Raw genomic sequence first — 26,810 nt, 5'->3', positions numbered from 1 at the left:
CAGCCCTTAGCCTCCGTAACTGAGTCCCTCAAGGTGTTTGGTTGTGTCCAGGAAGCTTCTATGACTTTGCCTTGGTCAAGTTGTGCTGACTTCCCCTATACTGTGTGTTGTCTTTCCCTTCACCAAAGTTAACACTTGTCTACTATCTAGTTAGTGATTTCCCCTCCCTGCTCCTCCCCTCCCTCATAGGCATCAAAGATTGTTTTTTTGTGTGTAAACTTTTTCTTGGGTTTTTATAATAGTGGTCTCATACAGTATTTGTCTTTTTGTCTTTTTGTGATTGACCGATTTCACTGAGCATAATGCTCTCCAGATGCATCCATGTTGTGAGATGTTTCATGGATTCATCATTGTGCTTTATCATTTGTGTGTATGTACCATAATTTGTTTATCCATTCATCTGTTGGTGGGCACTTAGGTTGTTTCTACCTTTTTGCTATTGTGAATAAAGCTGCAGGGAACATGGGTGTTGTCTTAGTCAGCTAGTGCTGCTCTCACAGAAATACCACGAGTGGATGGCTTTAACAAAGAGAAATTTATTCCCTCACAGTTCAGTAGCCTACAAGTCCAAATTCAGGGCATCAGCTCCAGGGAAGGCTTTCTCTCTCTTCCGGCTCTGGAGGAAGGTCCTTGTGATGCATCAGTCTTCCCTTGGTCTGAGAGCATCTCAGCACAGGAACCTCAGGTCCAAAGGACGTGCTCTGCTCCCAGAGCTGCTTTCTTGGTGGTATGAGGTCCCCAATTCTCTGCTTGCTTCCCTTTCCTTTTATCTTTTGTAAGGTAAAAGATGGTGCAGGCCACACCCTAGGGAAACTCCCTTTACGTTGGATCAGGGATGTGACCTGGGTAAGGGTGGTGTTACAATCCCACCCTAATCCTCTTTAACATAAAATTACAATCACAAAATGTGGGCCAACCACACAGTTCTGGGAATCATGGCCCAGCCAAATTGATACACACATTTTTGGGAGACATAATTCAAACCACGACATTCCACCCTTTGGCCCCCCCCAAATCACATCCTTGCAACATGTAAAACATATTCATCCCATCATATCATAGCAAAAGTCTTAACTCCAAGTCCAAAATCCAAGAATTCCTCTTCATCTGTGAAATCTAGAATACAAGTTATTTGCTTCCAGAGGTACAGTGGCAGAACAGGCACAACCTAGACATTTCTATTACAAATGGGAGAAACTAGAGGAAAAGAAGGGATAACAGGTACCAAGCAAGTCAGCAGAACACATCACATTAGCCCTCAAGGCTTTGAAAATAATATTCTGTTCTCTGAGACAATTTACACAATAGCCCTGCCCTCCAGACTCTAGGTATTGGCCACAGTCTCCGGATTCTGAGTGGAGACCGCCTGGCCCTGGGCTTTAGCTCTGCCTTCTAGTCCCACTGGAACAGCAACTCTGCTCCCTTGGCTTTAGGTGCACCATTCTCCCAGTTCATGTGAGTGGCGACTCCACCCTTAGAAGCACCAGAGGCCATGGCTCCACTCTTTGAAACCCCAGAGGTCATGGCCATACCTTTTGAGACTGAGGCAGCTTGACTTCTTGTGTTCCTTGTCTCTTCAGCTTCTGCTTCTGTTTCCTATGGCCTCTCAGCCCTCAGGCCTCAATGCTCACATCTGCCCTGCTGGGGCAAGTGTTCCAAAGCTCTGTAGCTCCACTGCTAAGTGCCCGGAGGCACCCCACTCCGCCAGGAAGCCTCCTGCGCACAGGCACTCAGTTCTCTCGCTCTGTGGTTGGCTCCAGCACCATCTCATGCTGGTGTCCTGATTCTGCTGCTGTTGGTTCTCTGCCACTGCCGCTTAGCTGCCGCTTCTCTGCTGCTGCAGGTTCTCTGCTGTTGCTGGTCCTCTGCCACTGTTGCTCCTCTATCGAGTCACAGTTTCAAAACGGCTTCCACATTTTAGGTATCTGTTAGAGCAGCACCCCACTCCTGGTACCAAATTCTGTCTTAGTCACCTAGTGCTGCTCTAACAGAAATACCACGAGTGGATGGCTTTAACAATGGGACATTTATTCTCTCACAGCTCAGTAGGCTACAAGTCCAAATTTAGGGCATTGGCTCCAGGAGAAGGCTTTCTCTCTCTTTCAGTTCTGGAGGAAGGTCCTTGTGATGCATCAGTCTTCCCTTGGTCTGAGAGCATCTCAGCGCAGGAATCTCAGGTCCAAAGGATGCGCCATGCTCTCAGAACTGCTTTCTTGGTGGTATGAGGTCCCCAATTCTCTGCTTGCTTCCCTTTCCTTTTATCTCTTGTAAGGTAAAAGGTGGTGCAGGCCACACCCTAGGGAAACTCCTTTTACATTGGATCAGGGATGTGACCTGGGTAAGGGTGGTGTTACAATCCCACCCTAATCCTCTTTAACATAAAATTACAATCACAGAATGGAGGCCAACCACACAGTTCTGGGAATCATGGCCTAGCCAAATTGATACACACATTTTTTGGGGGACATAATTCAAACCATGACAAGTGTGTATACGTCTATTTGTGTGATGGCTCTTATTTCTCTAGGATATATTCCTATTAGTGGGATTGCTGGATAGTATGGTATTTCTTTTTCTAGCTTTTTAAGGAGGTGCTATATTGTTTTCCATAACCCTATGGGGCAGTTCTACTCTGTCCTGTAGAGCCACCATGAGTTGAAATCGACTCGATGGCAACGGGTTTGATTTGGCTTTTGGTTATATCGTTTTCCATAGTGGTTGTACCATTTTATATTCCCACCAGCAGTGCTTAACTGTTGCAGTCTCCCCACACCCTCTCCAACATTTACTATTTTTTATTTTTTTGGTTAGTGCCGGTAATATTGGGATGGTTCCAGCATTTTTTTATATTAAGTAGGGAGAGGTTGAATAATGAGGGGAAAATAGCTTTGTTTCAAACTTATCTGGTTTGAAAGTAGGAAGGTTTTCGTGTCTGGGTAACAAGTGGGGAGGGTTCAGAGGCTGAAGGATACCAGCTCTGTCTCAAAAATGTATCTGAATCTATTTGGTTCCTGATTTTGGATCATGAGACTTTGCACAAGTTATCTGAGGGAAAACAGCTCTGTTTCAGATTTATCTGGTGAGGCTGAGGGATACCAGTTCTGTCTCAAAAAAATGTCTGAATGTATCTATTTGATTCCTGAGTTTGGATAAGGAGGAATACTTGTAATTATGACAGCCAACATATATTGAATGCTTACTGTGTGCCAGGCGCTGTCCTAAGCAAGCTTTAAATATATTAACACATTTAATGCTCACAACAACCCTGTGTAGTTCATACTATTATCATCATCTCCATTTTATAGACGAGGACATTGAGACAGAGAGAGCTTACGTGACTTGTTTGAGCAGTCACACAGCCAGTTAAGTAGAAAGAGCTGGGTTGAATCCCACCACTTACTAGCCATGTAGGGCCACCAGAGGCTCAGGACCTGGCTAGGGTGGGGCCTGGAGGTTGCACCGTCTTCCAGGCTGTTAAAAGTCGGGGAACAGGGCAATGATGTGGGTGAGTGACCCTGCCCCACCTGTGTGCCTGGCCTAAGAGGTCCAGTTACCTGCTCTCCCCCACCCCAGCTCCTGCTCATCTCTGTGTGAGTTTATTTGTTACTGTTAACAGTCATTAATGACATAGTGTGAGTTTCGTTATACTTTAAAATGCTTTCCAAAGTTACTTTGGCTTTTGTTATCTCTGTAACCACCTTTTACTCGTTTTACAGGCAAGGAAACCTAAGCCTTGAAACTTAATCTGCATTGCCAGACAGTTCTCTTGTCCCTCTTGGCTCTGATTTTATAAACATCTTTCTTCTCAACATCTTTGGTGGCCCACAAGAGGCATGAGAGGCCATGGCTGAGAGGACACTTCCCACTAACACCTAGTTGCCCACCCGTGGCTGTCATCCTCCACCAGCCCCAGGCAGTGAAGAAAGGGAAAAGAAAGGAGGTGGATGAAAGGGGCCTTCGTGTCCCATGCTGGAAATCTCACACCCAAGAAGAAAGGTGGACAAGATGGCAGGAGCCTCCATTAAAGCACGTACGGAGAGAGCTCCTGCCTAGGCCTGGCCCTCCCTCCAAGTGAGGAGGGAGTTGGCCTTACTCTACTCTTTCACATCATGGTGTGGGCTGCTGCAGGGGCCTGGGTTGGGCTTGGCCCCTGAGGTCATAGAGCAGATGGTCCCAGATCTAGCGCAGGATGTATGGTGTATGCTGCAGCAGGCCTGGAGCCCAGGTAGTGCTGTGGTGGGAGACAGTACATCATAGGGACTCAGAGCCAATTTTCTTATCTGGCATGAAGCTGACTCCTGGCCAGAAATGCATGAGGGGGAGAATGGGGAGACTCAGTGCATGTGAAGAAGCATGAGCCCCCTTTCTCACTCCCCCTCCCTTGCAGGAGTGGCCTTTATCCACCTCCAACCCAGGACCCAGCCCCCTGCCCCCTGAGTTTTGATGCTACCTGTTCTTATGCCACTGTCATCTGAATCAGATCTCTTCGCCTTTCTGAGCCTCAGTTTCCACATCTATAAAATGGCCATAAGGAGCTTGGGTCTGTGTCATCCAGGTTTGTAGGGACCAAGAGGGGTTAAATGCATCAGAGGGTTTCTGTAGAGTGTAAATTTGTGGTTGGTTTACTGGGATTATTTCTTCTGGAGCTGCAGAAGGTGGTAGGGTCTTAAGACCTGGTTTCTCCTTAGAAAGATTGACTTCCTCTGTCCCCAGCTTGGGAAACTATTATCCTGATGAGGGTGGGAATTGCCCCACTACCTTCCACCACCCCTGCCTTGCCCTGGAGGAAAGGGTAGGAGTCTCAGGAATGTGATGCACACTGCCAAGAACCACAAACCTGATTCATACTTGAGGTCACCCATGTGCTTAACAACTCCCCAGCCCTCCATCCCCCCACCTCCAAGTTAATACTCTTGGGTGGGCAGGGTCTGATTCTCAGGGAATTTGGACAGTAGGAGAGGCAGCTGCCATTCCCACGACCCTTAGCCTGTCTTTCCTAGTTTTCGTCTCCCAGCTGGAGTCCTGGTGGCGCAATGGTTAAGTGCTTGGCTGCTAACCAAAAGGTCGGTGGTTTGAATGCACCAGCCACTCCTCGGGAAAAAGAGGTGGCAGTCTGTTTCCGTAAAGATTACAGCCTTGCAAACCCTATGGGGCAGTTCTGCTCTGTCCTGTAGGGTTGCTATGAGAATTGACTTGATGGCAATGGATTTTTTATGTCCCAGCTAGATGTATCGGTGTACAGAGGGAGTGCCAGGCTCCTTTCTTGGCCATGCTGGGCACCCTGAGAGGACCTGGCCCCAAGACTACCCCCAGAGGTGGCCTTAGCCTTGGTGGCAGGCAGGGAAGGGTTAAAAGGTGTGGGTTGGCCCAGTCCCAGGCCAGGTAGGCTGGGCCATTCCCTAGGGGGAGGCAGCTGAGGCATCAGCAGCCACTGCTGCTCACAGCCACCACCAGCCGGAACCAGGACCTGGTCGAGGAAACTATTTGAGGTACCTGAGACCTCCCACAGCACCTCCCTGGCATTGGTGAGCACCTGGGCACAGTGAGAAGTGGTGGGGGAAGAGGAGGAGAAGGGCATCAGGGAACTGGGTGGAGTAAGCTGAAGTTCCCCAGGAGGAGAGAGCCAAGTCAACACTGTAGGATGGGAGTGGGGAGCAGGTAGTGGTCATGAAGCCAAAAATGTCTGACTTCCTTTCCTGTCATGAAACCACTTCCTGGCCAGAAATGGACGAGGAGGAGGGATGAGGGAAGACCTAGCCAGAACAAGAAGCATGAGCCCCCCACTCCACTCCCACCTCCTCCACTTCCTCTCCCCTTTCCCCAACCCAGGGCCCAGACCCCCAGTAAAGCCCAGACTGGGCTGTTGGAAAACCATTTCCCAGGTGCCTGTCCCACACTTGTTCATGCAGAGTGAAGCAAGGGGGGCACTAGATGAGAGTGAGGAATAGTCCCTGACACTGGGAGTTTGTATTTGCTCCAGTGGTGGCCAGATGTGCAAAGGGGGTCCCACTGAGGGTGTTGGGTGCTACCCAGGTGAGGTGTCTTGGTTGTAAACAGTCATTACAGCCAGGAATTTCTTTCTTGGCTGTGGTGTCAGAAGGGCAGACCTGAAAAACCTGCTAGGCCTGCCTCTGGGTGTGTGTGTGGATGCCCTCTGCAGCTCTCTTGCTGTAGCCCATCCCTGGGACAGAACAGGGCCATCAGTGGGAAGACCCAAGGGCTGGTGTGGATGTGTGTTGGGGAGGGAGTTGCCGGGATCCTCCTCCTCACCATCTCTGGGTGGGAATGGAGCAGGCCCAGGTCCCAAGGCAGCTAGGCAGAGGGCAGGTGAGAGGACGCAAAGGTTTAGACGCTGTATGTGGAGGTGTGGGATGTTGACCTTATGTCTAGCCTGCCCAGTGACCGTGTGACTCAGCTCTTAGCTATGTCCCTGAGGTCAGGTTGACAGGGTGGAGTTGGGGTTCCTGTCTGAACCTTGTGTTGACTTCCAGGATGTCCTGAGCTCCCAGGAGAGAAAGGCTTATGGCAGCCAGTGTGGGATGTGGGACCAGTCCTGGGAAACAGGCCCATGGAGTAGGAGTTGAGAGCCCTGTTGGAAAGGAGGAAGGTTCAGGGGAGCCCTGTGAGAGTTCCCCAAACCTAAGTGAGGCTGGGGAAGTGGGAGCCCCAGGAGCTTAGGGATGGAGAGGGCTGAGCTGGGACCTCAAGGAAACCCAGCCGTGCTGGGAAATGCGTGTTTTCTGAGTCAGTCAGTACCCCTTGCCAGACCTTAGATGAGTGTGCATGTGAGTGCCTCTGCAAAGCACACACTGGTACCTGAATTTACAAAAAGGCTTTGGAGACTAACCCCCACCCCTAATGTTGAGGACAAAGAATCGCTGCTTCTAGGGAGGGGTACAGACCCTGTGGAGGGGCAGGGGACTGCAGAGAAACTATTGGGACCTTATAGGCAGCTTGGCCACACCCTACAATGTATAGATGGGGAAGGAGCTTGAACCCTCGCCTCCTTGGTTGCCTGGCTCTTCTCCACACCAGGTTACCATGTCATGACAAACTGGATTTTGAGTGGGTGGGGATGGACCTCTGACCCCATGAGGCCATCCCAGTTGCCTACCACAGAGGTCAGGCCACTTGGTGGGAGGTGATGTAACCTGGCTGCCCAGCTGGAGACTGTGTGGGATGTGGGAGGGAGGGAGCAAACTCCAGAGCAGGAGACAAGGGCAGGGCTGGCAGCCAGCCAAGGCATCTGGGGCAGAGAAGGAGGCAGGAGGCAGCTGGTTTGTTATCTGCAGCTGTGGACTTTGTTTCTCACAAATCTCAGTAGGGTCCGTTCCCTAAGCTGGGGCTGGAGGGGCCCTGCGGTCAATGAAAATGCTCTTCCTGCTGCACCAGGGCCACAAGATAGAGTTGAGACAGGTGTAGTCCCACACAGATGGGCTTGAGCCCTGGCTCTGCCACCTCTTCATTCGTTTATTCAGTCATTTATTCATTCAGCTGGCAACATTCCTTGAGTGCTTGCTGTGAGTACAGTGTTGGAGATGCTGAAGAAAACAGGACAGATGTGTTTCCTGTCCTCAGGGGTGTATGGGGAAAGCACAGTCTCTTGTGTAGGACAGTGAGAGGACATAATGCAGAGGCTCACCTCTGGAAGTGGGTGGTATTTAAACCCAAGAATGACAAGTGAGAACCAGGGGTTGATGTGTTAAGAGGTTGAAAGAGCACTCCAGACAGTAGCCACAGCCTAGGCCAAGGCCCTGAGGCCTGATAGACTTGGGAATGATAAGGAAGTTGGTAGGGACAGAGCAGCTCTAGTGAGGGAGAGTGTTGGACTGGAGGGGTGGGCCTGGTTGTGTTTGTGGCCTCAGGCAAGTTATTTCACCACCCTGTGCCTTACTCTCATCTTTACCAATGGTGGTATTCGTAATCACAAAACTACCATCACAGGGTGGCTGTGAAGATTAAATGTGGCCTAGTATGGAACTGTGCCAGGTACCCAGGTGCTTAGTAAGTGCACTGTTGTTATAGTTGGTTGAATCTGTACCATTATTTCTCCTTCCCTAGGCAAGACTCTTGGCTGTGGCCCATGGGCCTCTGAGGAGGCGTTGTAAGTCTGCCCAGCTCCCCACTTGCTGTGCTCCCACTCAATGGGAAGGGAATCAAGGTACCCGGGCCAACACCATTCTGGGTGACCCCCTGGGTCCAGACATCGATACAGATTCTGAGAGGGCAAGTCAAGCAGGCGGGTGGGGTCCAGGGCACCCCTTACTCCCAGCTGGGATGTGGGAAGCTGGGCAGGGGCAGGGGTTGGGTATCATGGGATGTACTTCCTTAATGCCTCCTGTGCATCATTGCCAGGCCTTGTTCAGCCGTCAGCCACAGACTCTCGACAGCACCAGGATGGAAGTCAAAGGTCAGCTGATCAGCTCTCCCACCTTCAATGCCCCAGGTCGGTGGCTGGTTCGCCCTTCTGCCTCCTCCCTTGCTCTGAGTCACTGCCTGCTCACTTGGGAAGTGGGGTCCCTGGGCCCACATCTGCTCCAGGATGCCCTGGCTGTCCCACTGATCTTTGCTCCCTCTGTGTCCAGCTGCCCTGTTTGGAGAGGCTGCCCCCCAGGTGAGATCAGAGCGTCTGCGGGGGCTGCTTGACCGGCAGCGGGCCCTTCAGGAGGCCCTGAGCCTGAAACTCCAGGAGCTACGAAAAGTGTGTCTCCAGGAGGCGGTGAGGGCTTGGCCCGAGGGGTGTAAGGGGTGGGGGAGCCCTAGGTAGGCAGACTTAGGGTGGCAATTGCAGATTCCGTGTCACCCTCTGTCTTATCAAAGTTCAGTTTAGAGATCTTACAGTCAATGAAATTGGTAATACCAGGCCCACAATCCCTTATCTACAGTTCTGAAATCAAAATCCTCAAAAAACAAAAAATTATTTCCAAAATTTGGCAGCAAAACCTGACCTGAACTGACATGGAGTGATTTGTAATTTCTATTTACTCCTCTTAGTGTGAATATCTACTGTTTACCAGAAATAATAATGTGTATATTTTTAATGAAGAAGCCCTGGTGGTGCAGTGGTAAAGGAAAGGTTGGCAGTTCAAACCTACCAGCCACTCTGCAGGAGAAAGATGTGGCAATCTGCTTCTGTAAAGATTTATAGCCTTGGAAACCCTATGGGCAGTTCTACTCTGTCCTGTGGGGTCACTAGGAGTCGAAATCAACTCAACAGCAACGGGCTTAGTGTGACTATCCACACAGTGTGCCAGAAATAATAATGTTCAGAGCATGCAGCCCCAGACCCTAATAGCGGTGTTATATAATATGCAATATATATAGACTGTGTTGCCTTTATAAAAATTTTTGGGTTCCAAAGCAGATCTCCCCCATCCTTCCTATCCCCACTGCCCCAGGGATTTGGGCCATTGAGGGGCTGAGTCTACACTGTATACCTGCCTGCCTGGTGGAGATACTGGGAGGAGGAAGAGAAATGTGTGGGGTGCTGAACAGGGCCAGACTCCTAGTAGGACCTCTGTAGCTTTTTGGGTCATTACTGCTTTGCCCCATCCCCTCCCCTCAACTAACCCTTGGCAGTTTCTGACGCCTGCCCCCCTACCCAGGAGCTAACTGGCCAACTCCCCCCTGAGTGCCCCCTGGAGCCTGGTGAACGGCCCCAGTTGGTCCGACGGCGGCCCCCGGCAGCCCGTACCTATCCTCCATCACATCCCAACCCAGCACACCACTCCTTGTGCCCTGCTGAGGTGAGCAGACTTGGAGAGCAAGATGGTATGGGGGGAGGGAATAGGTACAGAGGAGGAGGAGCCTGGAGGAAAACAAAGGCAGAGTGGGGGTTGAGTCTAGGGCAGGGAGAAGCTAAGGTAAGAAGGAAAAGGGTTTGAGGGAGGTGGATTCTAGATATAAGGGAGGCAGTGGTCCCCAGGCGAAGGTAGAGGAACAGGTCCCAAGATACGCCCTGCCTCTCAGCATGATAAACCCCACCCCCAGGATGATGCTGGTCCCTAACTCAGTAAGGATAGGCCTCCCACCCCTGGGAAGATGAACAGGCCTAGCCCCTAATCAAGATGGGCCCTGCCCCCAGAGGATGAATAAGCTCCATCCCTCAGAGAATAGGTCCACCCCGAGGAAGAGCAAGCCCCACCTCTAGTCCAGATGGGCTCTGCCACTGATTGTCCTGGTGCTTGGCTATTTCCAACATTTGGTCCTGTCCCACCCCTTTCGGATGGGCCCCACAGGAGCTGGCTCTCGAGGCCCTGGAGCGCGAGGTGTCAGTGCAGCAGCAGATTGCAGCAGCTGCCCGCCGCCTGGCCCTGGTCCCTGAGCTGAGTGCCGAGCAGCGCCGGCGCCGGCGCCAGGTCCAGGCAGATGCACTGCGGAGGCTGCATGAGCTAGAGGAGCAGCTCAGGGATGTCCGGGCCCGCCTTGGCCTCCCAGTGCTCCCACCACCCCAGCCACTGCCGCTGTCCACGGGGGCAGTTATCACCACCCAGGGAGTCTGCCTGGGCACACGCCTTGCTCAGCTCAGCCAAGGTGAGCCAGGTCCCATCATCCCACCAGTGAAAGTGGGAGAGTGGGCTCAGTGAATGGACACTGGCTAATGGACTTGTAGGGGTGGGATGGGTGAACAGTCAGTGAAGACAGGGAGGTAGGCAGAACTTAAGGAGCCCAGCCAGTAAGAACAGTTCAGATAAGTTGGCACATGGGAGGAGGGGGGCCATTGGGAACTGGCCAGTAGGCACAAGGAAAGTGAGGAACCAAGCATATGGTGGTTTTGGATTGAGGTAAAGGTGAATTCTTGGGAAGGGAACAGGCTGAGGAGGAGACACGTCCAGAAGGCGGTGCTAAGCAGAGCCCATCCAGTGATGTAAGGGGATGGTACCCAGGCCTTGGATTGTTAGGCCCGGTTCTCCCCCTTCTCACCTGTAGAGGACGTAGTTCTGCACTCAGAGAGCAGCTCCCTCTCAGAGTCTGGGGCCAGCCATGATAATGGTGAGGACTCCTATCCCCCAGGCACGCCCCAACCCCTTCCTATGTCCCATGGCCCATCCTTTGATGCTCAGCCCTTCCTCACCTCTTCAGCTCCACCTGCTTACTCCTCCTTAGCCGTGCCCCATTTTCCTCTGCCCCCCCATCTTCTTAGCTTCATCCCACCCCTGCTCCCTTAGCTCCAGTCCCTACCCAGCGTTGCCCAACCCTTGTTGCCCTGCCTCGTCCTTTAGCTCCTCCTCAGCTGGTTTAACCCTGCCCCAGATCTTTGCTCCTTCCCTACTTCCCTAGCCCCTACCCTTTGCTTTGCCTCCAACCTATCTTGCTTCCTCTGGGCCCCCTCTCACTGACTTCTCCCCGACATCTCCCTTCTACTCAGAAGAGCCCCGTGGCTGCTTCCCTCTGGCTGAGCGCCCCTCACCACCCAAGGCCTGGGACCAGCTACGGGTGGTATCTGGAGGCAGCCCTGAGCGACGAGCCCCATGGAAACCACCCCCATCAGATCTTTATGGGGATTTGAAGAGCAGGCGGAACTCTGTGGCCAGCCCCACCAGGTGAGGACGAGCCCCTACCCTCCCTTCCCCGTAAGTCAGGAATGGGATCCTGAGCTTGGGCTAGCAGGACGGCCTGCTGGTGGGTACAGTCTCTAACCTGGGCCCCAACTGGATCTGCCTGTCTCTGTTTAGCCCCACACGCTCACTGCCCAGGAGTGCCTCCAGTTTTGAGGGGCGAAGTGTGCCTGCGACCCCTGTCCTCACCCGGGGCATTGGCCCCCAACTCTGCAAGTAAGGAAACTCTGAGGCTGGGTTTGAGGATTAGAGGAGGAACAGTTAGTTTTAACTGGGGGTGTTGGGGAGAACATTATCAAAGGGTGTGGGACATGGGAGGCTGGGCTTTGAAAGGTGAATAGGAGTTGTCCTGGTAAAGAAGAAGAGAGTGGGGATTTGGAGCAGAAGCAGTAAAGTTTGAGTGTGGGCTTTTCTGTGCATTTTGGACAAGTAATTTCCCTTCTCAACTTTGTCTCATTTGTGAAAGGGGCATAAAAATTTCTGCCTTTGAAAGATACTGTAGCATAACAGTTATAGTTAATTGTTATGACCTACTGTCTGCCAGAAATCAGGGCTTTACATGTGCCTGGTGTGTCTCAGGCATTTGAATAAACAACGAACCTGTCCTTGTAGAGCTTACAGCCTGTGAATGGTAGCTGTTGGGAATGATAGTTTTGGGTGGTTCATACACATTGTGGGACAGAGAGTTCAGGAAGGCTCTTCAGCTCTAGGCCTAAGGATTAGGACTTCATCCTGGAGGCAGTAGGGAGCTATGAGAGGGGTCTTCGCAGGGGACGAGGGGTCAGATGTATTAGGAAGAGTCCTCTGTCAGGCCCCTCTTTAGTTAGCATTTCCTCTCCAGCCCTATACATATTTACATCTCCCTCAGGGCTAACAGCCCCAGGGCCCTCCCATACATTTCCTACCCTTCTGCCCCCAACTCTGGGACAGAACCTTTGCTGCCCTTTTCATGCTCACTACCTGACACCTTCATATACATAGTTTTTAATTCTGGGCTCATTTTGGAGATGTGGAAATGAAGGCTCAGAAGGAGATGGGCTAGGGAGGGCACTCAGCCCATCTGCTTATTTTTTTTCTGACACCGTTCCCGTTGTCCCCACATCTGCACCCCCAGACCTGAAGGCCTCCATTCTCGCCAGTGGTCCAGCAGCCAGGACTCCCAGATGGGCTTCCCCCGGGCAGACCCTGCCTCCGACCATGCCTCCCTCTTCGCAGCTCGCACCCGCCGCAGCAACAGCTCCGAGGCCCTGCTCGTGGACCGGGCAGCTGATGGGGGAGCTGGGTCCCCGCCTGCCCCTCTGCATCCCCCTGCTGCTGGCCCCCCAGTCTGCAAGAGCAGTGAGGTGCTGTATGAGCACCCCCAAACAGCCCCTGCCTTCTCCTCTCGCACAGTGGGCCCCCCTGACCCTCCCCGGGCTGCCCGGCCTAGCTCAGCTGCCCCTGCCTCCCGCGGAGCACCTAGACATCCACCTGTGTGTGGGGACTTCCTCTTGGACTATTCCCTGGAACGGGGCCTACCCCGCGGTAGTGGCGGAGCAGGTTGGGGGGAGCTGCTACCTGCAGCTGAGGTCCCAGGACCCCTCTCCCGCCGGGATGGGCCCCTCGCCATGCTCCCAGGCTCACCACCTGTGTATACAGCTGACGGCAGCAGCCCCCTCCTCCGCAGCAAGGACCCCCATGCACGTGCCACTCGCACCAAGCCCTGTGGCCTGCCCCTGGAGGCCTCCGAGGGTCCAGAGGGGCATCCAACCCCTCTGCTGTGGATGCCCCCACCCACCCGTATCCCCCTGGCTGGTGAGCGCAGCGGCCACAAGAACCTTGCACTGGAAGGGCTGCGGGACTGGTACATCCGGAACTCAGGACTGGCTGCAGGGCCCCAGCGCCGGCCTGTGATTCCTCACATGGGCCCACCACACCAACCCTTCCTCCATGCCCGCTGCAATGAGGTGGGTCAGGCGCTGTATGGGACCCCCAGCCAGGTGCCGCTCCCACACTCGAGGAGTTTCACAGCGCCCCCTGTCTCCGGCAGGTATGGGGGGTGCTTTTACTGATGGGTAGGGGTCTCTTGAGGCAGATGGTGAAGGTATCCAGGCCAGGGAGCAGCTAGTCATGAGAGCTAATAACTTGGACCACACGAACCTAGCTGCAGTGCTAGCCCAGCTAGTTCATGTACAGTTCATGACCTGCGTTAGTCCACAGGGTCCTGGTGGAGGGGTATCTTGGGTATTGGTAACTGAAGTTCTTCATCAAGCTGTATGATAGTTTAACAACCAGTGCATGTCAGCTGAAAATGAGCCTTAAAACCAGGGTGCTGGGAGGAAGGGGCATCCTGTGCCCCCCACCTTTTTCTTCCTCTGTTATCCATGCTTGAGAGCCCTCAGGTGCTCTGTCCTGTGTCTGCCTCTACCTCTTTAACGAGCCTCTTTTCCTCTCTCTGTGTCGTGTCTTTTCCTCTCTTCTCCATCTTCAACCTATCCTCCGGATTCCTGCTACCCCTTCTAAAGATACTACGCGGACTTCCTGTATCCCCCGGAGCTGAGCACTCGTTTAAGTGACCTGACGTTAGAGGGGGAGCAGTCCTCCAGTTCTGACCCCCAGACCCCGGGAACACTGGTCTGACCCCTTCTGATAAGCCCCTTGTTGACCTAGGCATGACTGCCGCCTGGGGAGCACACAGCTGACCTCACTGAGCCCTGGGGTGTGGTTGCTGTCGTTCCTGGGTCCCAAGCCGACCTTCCAAGGCCCCTGACGCCCTGTGGGCCTAGGAGAGCGTCTGACATCCCACTTCTCCTTTAACAATGTGCTGGGGACTAGGGGGCCTCAGTCAGCTTAAAAGAGGGGGATGATATAATGGGGCCTCTAAGCCCCTTCCTCTATTTCTGTTTACAGTTGTGATTTAGGTGTTCACTGTCTTCCCCCAACACTAGACGTTTTATAAAAGGGAAACTGTGATCTTGTCCTGATTGGGTTCATTCCTGTCCCGTTTCATTCAGGAATCCCTTTCATGAAATGGACCATATAGGGTTTCAGGACCCTGTTTCAGGACTCTGTTCTGGGCAGCCAGGAGACTCCAGTGTGAACAGAACTCCCTGCCACCCCCCACCAGGGCAGTTCTTGGGGAGGTGGGTTCTCTGTCTACACTTGTAAGGACTGAAGTTTGGGTTGAGGGGCTTAGGTTCATTTTCCCACACCCAGGGAAGGAGCCCATCTCTGCCTGTCTGTGCCCACTGCCTCTACCCGCACAGGGTGAGATGGCCCAGCCTTTGGTGGTAGCCCTTGCCCTGATTATCCCCAATTAGGAGGCCCCTTAGGAGGGGGAAGGGTAGAGTCATAGGGTATGTTGTGTGTGCGGGGGATACTGCGGTAGTTGAACCTGGTATCTGGTAGATGCCAGTAAAATCCTCAGGTGACGTCTGGCCATGGGCCACGTCACGTCTTCCTTGGCTTTCCTTCCACCCACCACTTTTTAAACAAATCCACACAAGCTGTGTTTTCTATATCTGTCTGTGACTTTCTGGAGTTGGGGGTCCCACTACCCCCTCTACCTGGTGTTAAACTTTTCTTTTTGTACCAATGGATCTGGGCCCAAGACACTACCCACACTGGAAGGGGATTTCTATAATAAATGTGTAAACTGGACCCATGTGTTGCTCCTCTATCTGCCCTGCCTTGGGGACCCACATCTTTAGTTAAGACCAATAATGTATTATTTTAAAATATTTTTACAGGAAAAATATATATAACACTGTGGAAACAGCCTTAATAATGTCATCTGTTTTGGCTTTACTTTGTGATGTGGAGCTTCTTTGCCTTTCTGCTCTCAGATTCCTAGCCAACCCCAAAGAAGAACCGTTAGTAATACAAATGATAGTAAACATTTCATGCCTTAACTACTTCGTGCTTTTTAATGCCTCATGCTTTAATGCTTCTCCACAGCTAACAGGTTTGAGGAAGGGCCTCAGAGATCATCCCTTAAATCCACATAGAGAAACTGAGACCCTGTCAGGAAGAGTTTTTAGTAGAATTAAAAAGCAGAAGGCCACTTCTGTCCATTGAAACACCCAAGGACTCTACTCAGGAGGCTGAAGTTGGCTTGAGAGATAAAACAGCTTTTATTTTTATTTATTTTATTTTTTTTTATTTTATTGCAGCAACACTGATAAATATGCCTACCCCCAATGCCACCCCTTGGTCCTCATCACTGTGGAACTTAGGGGAGAAGGGTAGGATCCCTAAGCAGAGGTGGAGGGAGGTGAGTGGTGAGGGCTGGGGGTCACCTGGGACCAAGGGTTCAACAGGGTTAGGATGCCTGAGCCCTGTACCCAGATGGGGGCTGAGAACACCTGGGTCTTGGGCTCAAGATTTGGAAATGACTTGACCTGTGTCCAGAGCTGAGGTGGGGGTCTGGAAAAGCCTTGGTCCTGGGTTTAAGATTTGCGAATTCCTTAGACCCAGATGCTAGCTGTGGGGCTGAGAATGGGAGGAGGGTGGGTTGCAGATTTGGATTAGGGGAGTGCCCCTGGGTCCTGAGTTTGAGGTTGGCTGTGGATACTCCGGTTTCCAGGCCCCAGTTTTGGTGGCTCTGGCCCGGTCCCAGGTTCAGGGCAGGGGAAGATTCCGGTCCCTAGTGGCTGGGTGTGGGGGATATCCCAGTTTTGGACCCGGGGGTGTGGGGATGCTGATGTCCTGCTTTCTGGACTAGGCAAGGGCTGGAAAAGGGCTCTGGGTCTCTGGTTCTGGCCAGGGCATGTGTGGTATCCTCCAGGTCTGGGGTACAGATCCCAGGCCCCTAGGATCCAGCCTCCTGCTCTTGTCCGAGCGCCTCTAGTAGCAGCCCCATTGGTGTCCGCTTGAGACCAATGCTCTCCATGTTGTTCTCAAGCTTGTTCTTGAGGTTGCGCAGGCGCAGCGAAGCGTGCACCAGGATCACTGTGGGCAGTACCGAGAGGAGTGGGGTCAGTAATAGCGGGACGGGTGGAGAAGAATGGAGGAATCAGCTTGTAGCCAATCGGGGCCCACAGAGGGTAACTGGGACGCAGGCTGGCCAATGGAATGGCGAGTGGCCAGTACGCCTGACCCTGAAAGCGTGGCTGAGTAACGGGGGAGAACGCGCGCGGTAACAAGGACTTGGCCAGTGGAAGACACTTAGAAACAGGAGTGAGGCTCAGAAAGGCGGTAGCGAGAAGGGCGCGTTCCCAGAAAAGAGGGAGCAATGCCAGGGAAGGCGCTTTGTAACGGGGGCGTGGCCATGCCCAGGGCAAGGCGGGCCTGGTGCCGTGCGCATGCGCTGGCCGTTCCCGGTACATCCCAGGGTAGTGGAGACTCACGAAACACTGGCCCAGCGATGCTGAGCAGGAAGGTGCAAGCGCCTCCCACGGCCCAAAGAACAAGAAGCCCGACGGCAAGCACTGCGACCAGGCAGGCAGCGGGATGGCTGCGGCGGCAGCGGCGCACGGCCGCGCGGGTTTCGGCCGCCCACACGAGCACGCCCAGCGCCACTGCTACTACCAGTGCGCTTAGGAGCGTGTGCAGTGGGCGCACGTACCTGCGGGGACAAAGGAACGGAGCTAGCCGGGCAGGCGGAGAGGACCTCCCGGTCCACCATCCACCCAACCCCGGGTCCTGAGAGCTTTAGTCCCCCTCTCTGGACCCTTCAGTCCGCAAATACTCCCGCCAGCTCCGACTCCAACAGGTTGACCCTCCAGGACTTCCAATTCCCAGGACTCCTGGGTTCCCCCATTTCCTCCGTATCAATCCTACAGTCCCATTTTTCCTGAGGTTTCCCCGCTTCAGGCCCTCCCATCCCGCTAAACCCCTGGGCTCCCAACCCTTCCCTGGTCTTTCCTTCGGACCCTACTGCCACAGGGCCCCCCTCTAGGCCCCCTCCAACCTGCCCCCAAATTCCCCCTTTGGGCCCAGCCCCTGAAAATCCCTCTTCCAAGCCTTGTGTCCTCTCTGTCCAGGCCCAGGCCCAGGCCCAGGCCCACGGTCCTTATGGGACCCCTTCCAGGCCTTCCACCCCTTCAACCCCTCCCCCCCACCAGGCTCCCACTTCTCTATAGATTGATTTTTTCCTCCGTCATCGCTAGAACCCCTTCCACGACTTCACCCTACTTGGGACTTCTAACCCTGCCGAAGCCCCTCCTCCAGGTTCTCCATCCCTCTCGGGCTTTCCAACCGTGGGTCCTCCCTTTGGACCCAAGTTACCCAACAGGTATCCCCTTCCTGTACATTCCCATCACAGCAGGTTCCCCTCCAAGCCCAGATTCTCCATAAGTCCACCCTCCAAACCCTTCAACTTTACCATAACCCTATCTCTGCCCTAAGTACTCCAAACCAAAAACCCAAACCCGTTGCCATCGAGTTAGCAAACTGCTACATTTTTCTCCCGCAGAGCGACTGGTAGGTTCAAACCACTGACCTTTTGGTTAGCAGCCAAGCACTTAACCAATGCGCCACCAGAGCGCCTACCTAAGTCCTCCTGGGCTGCCTTTATCAAGCACTGTTACTCAAAACCACCAAGCCCCCCCCCCCCCGCAGGCACTCTCATGTCCCCCTTTCAGGCCCTCCTTGTCCTCAGGTCCCCGTCCTAGCCCTCTATCCCCTTCAGTTCCACTTTTTCCTTCCTCCCCAAGTTGCCCCTTCAGACCCTCCATCCCCCTCAAGCCCTCCATAACCAGGCTCCATCCTCCTCCAAACTAAAACCCCATGTGTGTGTGTCAGAGAACTGTGCTCCACAGGGTTTTCAATGGCTTGATTTTTCCGGAGATAGATCGCCAGGCCTTTCTTCCAGACGCCTCTGGGTGAAGTCAAACTTCCAACCTTTCATTTAGCAGCCAAGCTGGTTAATCTTGCACCTCCCAGGGATTCCCCATCCCCCTCGGGTACCCCTTAACCAGCCTCCACTCCCCTCAGGACCTCCTTAACCGGGTTCCACCTCCTCAAATCTCCGTTTCCACTGCCCTCGGGTCTCCTCTTCAGGCCTTCCATCTCCACTGGATTCGCCCTCCCAGGCCTTGCATCCCTCTCAGGGCCCCCCTCCTGGTCCTCAATGACCTTCCCTGTTACGCCCTCATGCCCCGCAGGCGTCCCTGGCCAACCGGCAGCTACCCGCACTTCCCCTCCTTCCCTAACTCACCCAGCCATAGCAAGACCGAAACCCAAGCAGATTAAGTAGTTGGTTTGGTAATAGAGAAGGTTGTTGATGACACGGTGGCACCATCGCTGTGGGTCGCCTGGATCAGGGGCCGCTAGACGCGCGGAGCCCAAAACGAAGTCGTCTAGGGCGCGTAGTGGCGGCAGCCGCACCTCCGACATCCTGCAGCTGGATATTGCTGGACCAGCCACACGGGCGGTCCAACTACAATACCCAGTAGACCCCGCGGCACCGTGAGGGACACTGGGAGGCCTGGCGGCTGCGCAGGAATAACAACGCACGTGACCGGAAACGCAAGTAACGCGCAGAGGCTTCCGGGAAATCGAGCCTCCAGCAAAAGGCGAGAAACTCCCACTCCTTCAAGTCTCCACCCACCCCTCGGCGGGGCCCCACGGGGAACTGCTCCAGGCGGTGCCAGCTCAACCACATGGTAAGCAGAAGTGCAAGAACATGCAGAGAGAGAAGACTGCGGGCACTGCCAGAAGGAACCGAGTTTGATCCCACTTCCCGTCAGAATCCTAGAGGATCACACCCCTGGAAACCCCCTCAAGGCGCTTTTCAGCCACCTCTCCTGCCTGTCCCACCCCTGAGGTCGTCATAAATGCCATTAAGGGCCTTTTATTTATATTCGTCACATCAGAGATTGTCTCCTTCTGGGAGGTCTTCTTTAATCCCCTCAGACTGGGTTAGGACACTCCCTCTGAGTCCCTGGAGGTCTGCTCCTCCAGGCTAAGAGCCTGGGGAGTGGGCTGCCTCCATGGGTCCCTGGCCTGACCCTGCAGGCACACAATCAGGAAGAATTGCTTGGGGAAGTGAGTGAGCTGTTTATTTAGACAAAGCTCTACTGAGTGGAAAGTGAGCACCCCCATTAATGTTTGCCATCTGTGGCTTCCACAGCACCTCCTCCCCAAAGGCTCAGCTCTGCAACCTGCCACTGCAGATCCCTAACACAGCCCCCAGGGTCCTCAAAAGTCATCATCATCACAGATGTCAAGGTACACATCGAAAGCCTCCCTGTTGCAGTTTCCATCAGGAGTGAAGACATATTTGTGGAAGGTCCCATCTACGCAGATAGCTGGAGGAGGGGAAGAGGAGCAGTAAAACATTAGGCTGCCACAGTCACACACACCAGTCCTCTCAGGGGTCCTGTGGCCTAGGGTCTACCTCTAGCCCTTTGCCCATGTGCCATACCCCTTACTGATGACGGAGTTGAGACATACATTCCAGTTCCTTCAGGCTTCTCATGGCCCTTGAATTATTTCAGGTCCAACTCAGGCCTTTGCCCTTGCAGTACCCCACCAAGGTGCTAATTCCACTTACCAATGACAGAGTTGACATTCTTGGAAGTATTGCGACCGAAGGCGCAGATGCAGGCAGACTCAGCAGGCACGGTGAAGCTTGCCAGGCTCCACTGAGAGTCCACGTACTGCCCGATCATAGGCCCCACCTTGCCCACACGAGCCAGCCTGCAAGCAGCACTGGCTAAGCCCACGTGTGGTATATGGGTGGGGAGGAGGAGGGGGGACAAGGCAGGGTGTACTCACGCTGAGCGGCGGTTGAGGCGGGTGTCCTTGAGAGCAAAGATATGGACAGTGCCCTTATCACTGGAGGCGCAGAGGAAGGAGGAGTCATGGCTGAAGTTGATGCTGGAAGAGGGACCAGCAGAGTGATGCTCACATGGCATGCGGTGTGGGGTCACCAGCCCACCACATATACCCTGTGCTCACCAGTAAAGGGTAGCAGGGTCAGTGCCTCGGCGCAGTTCCACCAGTTTCTCCTTGGACTGTGTGTCAAAAAGGCGAATAAGGGTGCCCTTCTGGGAGGCTGAGGCCACTACAGTGCCTGGCTGGTTCAGGGACACGCAGGCCACATCACTCTGATGTGCATTGATGGTAAACGGAGCAGATGAAGTGCCAGGCTTTGTGCTTGCCAGGTCCTGGGGTAGGAGGGAGTGGGCACTAGGGTGGTGGGGAGGTGAGGGACAAGAGTCCACAAGGAAAGCCAGCCCACCCACCTACCCACCCTTGCCCGCTAGATGGCTCACCACAAGCTGCAGACTCCCACACTTGTGTCCAGGGAAAACCAGCAGTTGCTTCTCCAGGCTGGGGCAGAGGTCACAGAGCCCTAGGGTATGAAGATGAAGAGATAGCAGGTGGGCTGGTAAAGGGGAGGCAGGGATCCAGGCAGTGGGACAGATAGGGTCCCAGAATGGACAGAGCTAGGTAAGGGCCAGACTTTGACCTTCCATGATACATGTTACATATGGAGCCCTCAGGGGCTTTGCTTCAGCTATGCTCCTATCAGCTAGGCAGATCCTCTTCCTAGTAAGCCACTAAGGCCCAGGGATCTGATACCTCCATCCATATCCTTATTAGGTATGTTTGCTGTGTCACCTGGGGCACACAGGGGAGGAGGCAGGGGCAAGGGTAGGAAGAGAGAACTCTGGCTGAGGGATGGAAAGATGGATAGGGGTATGAGCAGCTCTCATCTCTCTGCCCAAAGACTCTCTCCCTGCCTCTCCTTCCCAGTTTCTCTGCGTTCCCTCCTGTCTCTCTTCATCTCTGGCCTTCTGCCTACCCACTACGTCCCACCCTTACACCTGAATATCTAGGTCCTCTCACCCTTGGAGCCCTGGCGGCGCAGTAGTTAAGAGCTTAGCTGCTAACTAAAAGGTTGGCAGTTCAAATCCACCAGCCGCTCCTTGGAAACCCTTTGGGGCAGTTCTACTCTGTCCTATAGGGTCGCTATGAGTTGGAATTGACTCGATAACAACGGGTTTTGTTTTGTTTTAGTTTCTCACCCTTAGGGTTGTCCCGGGTGTCAAATTCAAACAGCTTTCGGGGATTGTTGGGGAAGGAGTACACGTAGATGCGGTTCCTCAGCACGATCACAATCCTGTGGGCATCATACAACACAAAATGGCCATGAGGGGAAGGCAGGTTGTCCAGGATGGACTAACCCTTCGCCTGCTGTGGGGACCTCCTAACCACCCCCCCACCCGCCCAGTCCTTCCCAAGCTCACTTGTCATGGCGCATACGCACAGCCAGCACTGGCTTGGTGAAGGTGAACTCCAGCACCAGCTTGTCCTTGGAGTCCTTGCCCTCCCGGGCATCGTCCCAGATCAGCACTGCTAGGCAGGTGGGTGGGTTGTCGGGGGCCAAGGTTTAGGGTGAGGGGCAGCCCTGGTGACACAGGAACCACCCCTACTCCCCATGGGACCTCAACTCACTTGCTTAACCTTTCACTCAACACCCAATGTGAGCCTCACACAGATGAGCACTTGTAGACATGATCCCTGAGAGAACCAGTTCTAGAACTGTTATACCCATTTACAGATGAGGAAACTGAGGCTTGAAAGTGTTGAGTGTCTGGCCAAGGATCTTACAGCCCATCAGCAACCAAGCAGGGACTCACACCCAGGCCTGTAACTTCCCTTCAGTAACTATTTCTGTCTACAGGGTCCCAGTCCATACCCCCAGGAGACTTCTGTGGGGAATCCTAGGGCTCTGTGACTCACCTAGGGCGACTCTTGCCATGTCCCAGTAGGATCAACAACATAAACCCTTAACACAAGATGGTGCTTGAGGCTCAAGGCAAGGGAGTGTTGGGGAGATGGCGCCAAGATTTCAAAACCTATTACTTGTGTGACCTTGGACAAGTCACTTAACCTCCCTGGGCCTCAGTTTCCTCATCTGTAAAAATGAGGATAATGATACTTTCCACCATATAGGATTACTGAGAGTAAATGAGTTAATACATGTAAAGTGCTTAGAGCAGTATTAGGCTCACAGTAAGTAAGGATATGGCATACAGTAGGCACTCAGTAAGTGTTTGATAAATAAAAAATCACCAAGCTTCTTGAGCTGCAGACCTCCCTGTGTGACTCTGAGGTGCTCTGACACTGTCATCTACCAGTGCCTCAGGGTGCCTGTGGGAGGCCAGGAATCTGGAGAATCTGGGCCAAGGGCAGAATGAAGACTTACCTGAGATTTCTGAGAACTTGGGACTGCTACCACCGCCCACCAGGGCCAGCAGGTTGGAGCGGTGCAGCATCTCCACCAGGCCCATGCTGCCCACCTGCTCATGGTCTGGACAGGGACCAGGGTGTCAGTAGGGGTGGGAGCCAATGCCCAGCCCAGCCCTTCTGCCCATCATCCCTTCCCTCCAATGGCTCACCCAGATGCCCCTTCTCCATCAATGGCTCCACGTTGTAGATGCGCACACCTGTCTCCATGGCACAGCAAAAACAGCCTGGGGGATGGGAGGAGTCCGGACTGTCTCAGAGGATGGGGTGGGGGAAGCTGGTGACCCTTCCCCCACTCCTTCCCACAAGGGTACAGGCACAAGCCTCTCTCACTCTGGTCTTGGTTGAAATGAAGGCTGGTCACTCCTCGCAGTGGCTGCTGAGTCATGGTCCAGGATTGTTCCCCTGGACACAAATGGGGTGGTGCGGGGGTGGGAAGAGTCCTGGGGTCTCCCTTTCAAGTCCCAGGACTTCTGCTGCCAACTGATTTCCTTTTCTTCCTCCCACTCTGCTATCTACTGACCCTGGGAGGACTGCAAAGAGGAGAAAAACAGGGTAGGAGTACTGAGGTCTCTGCTCTAAACTCCCAAGACCCCTAACAGCATGACCAGGACCCCCCCACACCTCACCTTCTCACATCTACCCTGACCTGGACCCCTGCCTCCTCCTTACACTCTGACCCTCCCCCACTGGCTCCTTGTCAGGAAGTAATGAGATAGGGGGGTGCCCCAGTAATATCTCCTCCCCACCCCATCCTGGCATCAATGCCCAACATTGCATGGAACCACCCCCAACCCCTGCTTCTCATCCTAACACCTAGATCCAGCACCCAACTTCACCTGTCAATAAATAGGGGAATGGGGGCTAGAAATTCACATCTTCCTGTACCTCCTTGACCTGCCCCTAAGATCTACTATGGTTGGTCCACTACTCACAAGAACCCCTCCCCCATGTCCTTTTGACTCTGCTCCAAACCTATTTCACTACCCCAGAACCCTACCACACCACCCACCACAGACTACCCAAAACCCCTTCAGGGTACCATGTCTACCTCTGGATGACTGCTTCTCATGTCATGCTAACCTCTGTTCAACCAGGGCTAATCCAGACATTCCCTCAGATCTTCTTATGTCCTGAAGATCATACCTCAGGATTCCCTTATCATGCCAAATTCCCCACCTCTGGGACATGCCCTTCCTTTTTCTCTGCTGTTCCTGATTCCAACATGGGAAGGCCTGGACTCAACCTCAGGAACTCAATCTCCCTAAGATTCCTCCTCCGGACCCCCTACACTCTCCCCAAGACCCTCCCCAGGGCACCCCTATCCCCTCAAGACCCTTGCCAGGATCCCCACCCCCCAGAAAACCCATGCCTGGGACACCTCCACCCTCCAACACGCCTACCTGGGACCTCCCTACTCCCTAAGATTTCTCTCTAAGAGTCCCTATCCTCCCTTGAAACTCCCATCTCCCCAAAACCTCTGTACAGGCGCACCCGCCCCTCATCCTCCATGAGCCCCAAACCCCTAACCTCCTCCCTACCATTCCCCCACCCTCCTCTAGACCGCCTCACTCCCCCAAACCTATTCTTTGGATAGCCCCACCTTCCAAGACCCCTTTCTCGGACCCCCCCTCTACCCCACAATAAAACCCATTTTACAGACCCTCGCCACCCAAGAACCTTACTCAGAATGCCTCTTCCCTCCCCGCAAGACCCTTGCCCAAATGCACCCTCATACTCCTTCCAACGCCAGCACCCATGCAAGATCCCTGTCCTAGACTGCCCCCATCCACCAAGACCCCTCCTCAAAGACCCCCATCCTCCCCCAGACTCCAACCAGTTCTGGGAACGTGTTCCAGCTCCTTGCCGCCTGCACTAACCTGGCCTCCGTGCGCCTCTGACCCCGATCCTAGTTCTCGGTGCCGCCCGCGGCCCGGCTTACTGACCTCCCGGGCCCTGGCGCCCGGCTCTGGTGTTTACATCAGGTCCCATTTCCGGGGGAAGGAGTCGGTGACCGGAAATGAGTCATCTTGGCCGGAAGACTCCACATTAATCCTGGTAGCCCAGGTCTCTTGTTTTTGCAGCAACGTGAGCAATAGCGTGGTCGCCCGAGGAAGGTCTACTGGGGAATCGGTGGCGGAAGAGGCTCCGCAGAGGATGATTGAGAGAACTGGCAGGGGAGTGAGAGAGAGAGAAAATCATCCGCTGGTTCAGCTGAAAAGGGCCGAGCGTTCAGTTCTGAAGCAAGCTAGACTAGCAGACGCCTGTCCGCAGTACGTAGTCCTGCTGTACTTCTAAAGATGCGGTTATGAAGGCACGAGACGGGGACGGACCTGGAGACCTTGAAAGCTGAAACATTATCCCCTAAGCCAGGGGAAGCCAGGGTTGGGGTTTTGCTTTCTTTGTTTTTTCCTCCCTACTCTGTTTTATTTACAAAACGAGAAATAGTTTTTTGATGTTAAGAGGTATGAATGCTTAGTTTGGGAAAAAAAAGAAAAAGCCCTAAATTATGTACATACTGGAAGTATTTTTTAAATTAAACTTTTTATTTTGAGATAATAGTAGAGTCACATGCAGTCCGTAAGAAACAATGCAAAGAAATCTCATGTAGTTTTTACAGAGTTTACCCCAATGGTAACATTTTGCAAAACTATATTACAGTATTACTATCAGTATATTCACATTCATACAATACGTTCATCCTTAACTTTTTTGTTTATTGTGGCAAAATATACTAACATAAAACTTGCCATTTTAACCATTTTTAAGTGTACAACTCTGGCATTAATTATAGTCACAATATTGTGCAACTATCTCCACTACTTATTTCCAAAATGTTTTAATCATCTCAAACAGAAACTCTGTACTCATTAAGCAATAATTCCCCACTCGGCCCTACTCCCCAGCTCCTGGTAACCAGTAATCTGTCTTCTGTCTGTCTGCATTTGCGTATTTCTAGATATTTCATATAAACCAAAAACCTATTGCTGTCGAGTCGATTCTGTCTCATAGGAACCCTATAGGACAGAGTAGAACTGCCCCATAGGGTTTCCAGGGATTCAAATATGCCGACCTTTTGGTTAGCAGTTGAGCTCTTAACCATTGCGCCACCAGGGCTCTATTTCATATAAGTGGAATCACAAAATATTTGTCCTTTTGTGACTGGCTTACTTCACTTAGCATGTTTTCAAGGTTGGTCCATGTGGTAGCATGTATCAGAACTTCATTTCTCTTTATGGCTGAATAATATTTTACTGTGTGTATACACACCATATTTTATTCATCTGTTGATGAGCACTTGGGTTGTTTTCACCTTTTGACCATTGTGAATAAATGCTTCAATGAACATTGCTGTACAAGTATCTGAGTCCTGCTTTCAAATCTTTTGAAATTCCTACAACAGCAACTCGAAAGATTAGATAGAAAACTTAGGGGGCAGTGAATTTATGTTAATGGGGGAGGAACAACTCAGAAAAGGAGGGTGAGAACGGTTATACAACTAAAGAATGTAATAGTGTCACTAAATGGTACATGTAGAAACTGGTGAATTCGTGTATGTTTTGCTGTGTATATTCTCAATAACAACAACAAAATAATTAAAATTATATTAAAAAAGATCTTTTGGGATTTCTAAGAGTGAAACTGCTGGGTCATAGTCTATGTTTAACTTTATGAAAAACTACCAAACCATTTTCCCTAGGGGCTGCATCATTTTACATTCCCAGTAGCACATCTTTGACAACACTTGTTATTTTCAGATTTTTTTTTAATATTGGCCATCCTAAACCAGAAAACAAAACCAGTTGCCATAGACTCGATTCCGACTCATGGTGACCTTGTGTGTTGCAGAGTAGAACTGTGCTCCACAGGGTTTTCAAGGCTATGGCCTTTCTGAAGCAGATCACAGGGCTTTTCTTCTGAGATGCCTTTGTGTGGACTTGGACTGCCAACCTTTTGGTTAGTAGTTGAGTGCTTAACTGTTTGGGATTAAATGTTTGTGCCACACATATTATACAGCTACAGTAATCAAAACAGCCTGGTACTGGTATAACAATAGACACATAGATCAAT

General features: G+C 52.7%; 3 protein-coding genes across 11 annotated transcripts; 1 reads left to right on the top strand and 2 right to left on the bottom strand.

The window, feature by feature from the left end:
- Positions 1–5,430: 5,430 nt before the first annotated feature.
- Positions 5,431–14,457, top strand: CCDC120 (coiled-coil domain containing 120). 4 transcript variants are annotated; one of them, XM_012555695.2, is made up of 11 exons: positions 5,440–5,525; positions 8,062–8,226; positions 8,356–8,446; positions 8,586–8,719; positions 9,606–9,746; positions 10,239–10,533; positions 10,930–10,992; positions 11,369–11,543; positions 11,676–11,774; positions 12,673–13,587; positions 14,063–14,395. In XM_012555695.2, exons 3-11 carry the CDS (start codon positions 8,398–8,400, stop codon positions 14,175–14,177), a joined length of 1,986 nt encoding a protein of 661 aa, XP_012411149.1. In that variant the 5' UTR covers positions 5,440–5,525; positions 8,062–8,226; positions 8,356–8,397; the 3' UTR covers positions 14,178–14,395. The 4 variants fall into 4 exon arrangements, with proteins under 4 accessions (XP_004376908.1, XP_012411149.1, XP_004376909.1 ...); XM_004376850.1 differs by having other exon boundaries at positions 5,453–5,489; positions 8,062–8,239; positions 8,356–8,410; positions 14,063–14,457; XM_004376851.2 differs by having other exon boundaries at positions 5,431–5,489; positions 8,062–8,239; positions 12,673–14,190.
- A 1,597-nt stretch (positions 14,458–16,054) lies between these two features.
- On the bottom strand, positions 16,055–18,880 carry PRAF2 (PRA1 domain family member 2). Its single transcript, XM_004376849.2, has 3 exons — positions 18,697–18,880; positions 16,886–17,103; positions 16,055–16,487 (listed from the first exon to the last, which is right to left on the bottom strand). The coding sequence occupies exons 1-3, from the start codon at positions 18,873–18,875 to the stop codon at positions 16,348–16,350; spliced, it is 537 nt and encodes a 178-aa protein (XP_004376906.1). The 5' UTR covers positions 18,876–18,880; the 3' UTR covers positions 16,055–16,347.
- A 432-nt stretch (positions 18,881–19,312) lies between these two features.
- Positions 19,313–25,288, bottom strand: WDR45 (WD repeat domain 45). Of its 6 annotated transcripts, none has more exons than XM_004376848.2 (11): positions 24,620–25,288; positions 23,073–23,144; positions 22,892–22,966; positions 22,699–22,803; positions 21,737–21,845; positions 21,515–21,609; positions 20,759–20,838; positions 20,442–20,650; positions 20,259–20,360; positions 20,035–20,180; positions 19,313–19,789 (listed from the first exon to the last, which is right to left on the bottom strand). In XM_004376848.2, the coding sequence occupies exons 2-11, from the start codon at positions 23,125–23,127 to the stop codon at positions 19,680–19,682; spliced, it is 1,086 nt and encodes a 361-aa protein (XP_004376905.1). In that variant the 5' UTR covers positions 23,128–23,144; positions 24,620–25,288; the 3' UTR covers positions 19,313–19,679. The 6 variants fall into 6 exon arrangements, with proteins under 6 accessions (XP_004376905.1, XP_023587627.1, XP_023587628.1 ...); XM_023731859.1 differs by having other exon boundaries at positions 24,686–25,288; XM_023731860.1 differs by having other exon boundaries at positions 23,073–23,272; positions 24,620–25,287.
- Between the last annotated feature and the right edge of the window lie 1,522 nt (positions 25,289–26,810).

This window comes from Trichechus manatus, unplaced genomic scaffold (genome assembly GCF_000243295.1).
Source record: "Trichechus manatus latirostris isolate Lorelei unplaced genomic scaffold, TriManLat1.0 scaffold00046, whole genome shotgun sequence".
Taxonomy (NCBI): Eukaryota; Metazoa; Chordata; class Mammalia; order Sirenia; family Trichechidae; genus Trichechus; species Trichechus manatus.
The sequence above is the reverse complement of the archived record's forward strand: the minus strand, read 5'-3'. Positions and strand labels throughout refer to the sequence as shown.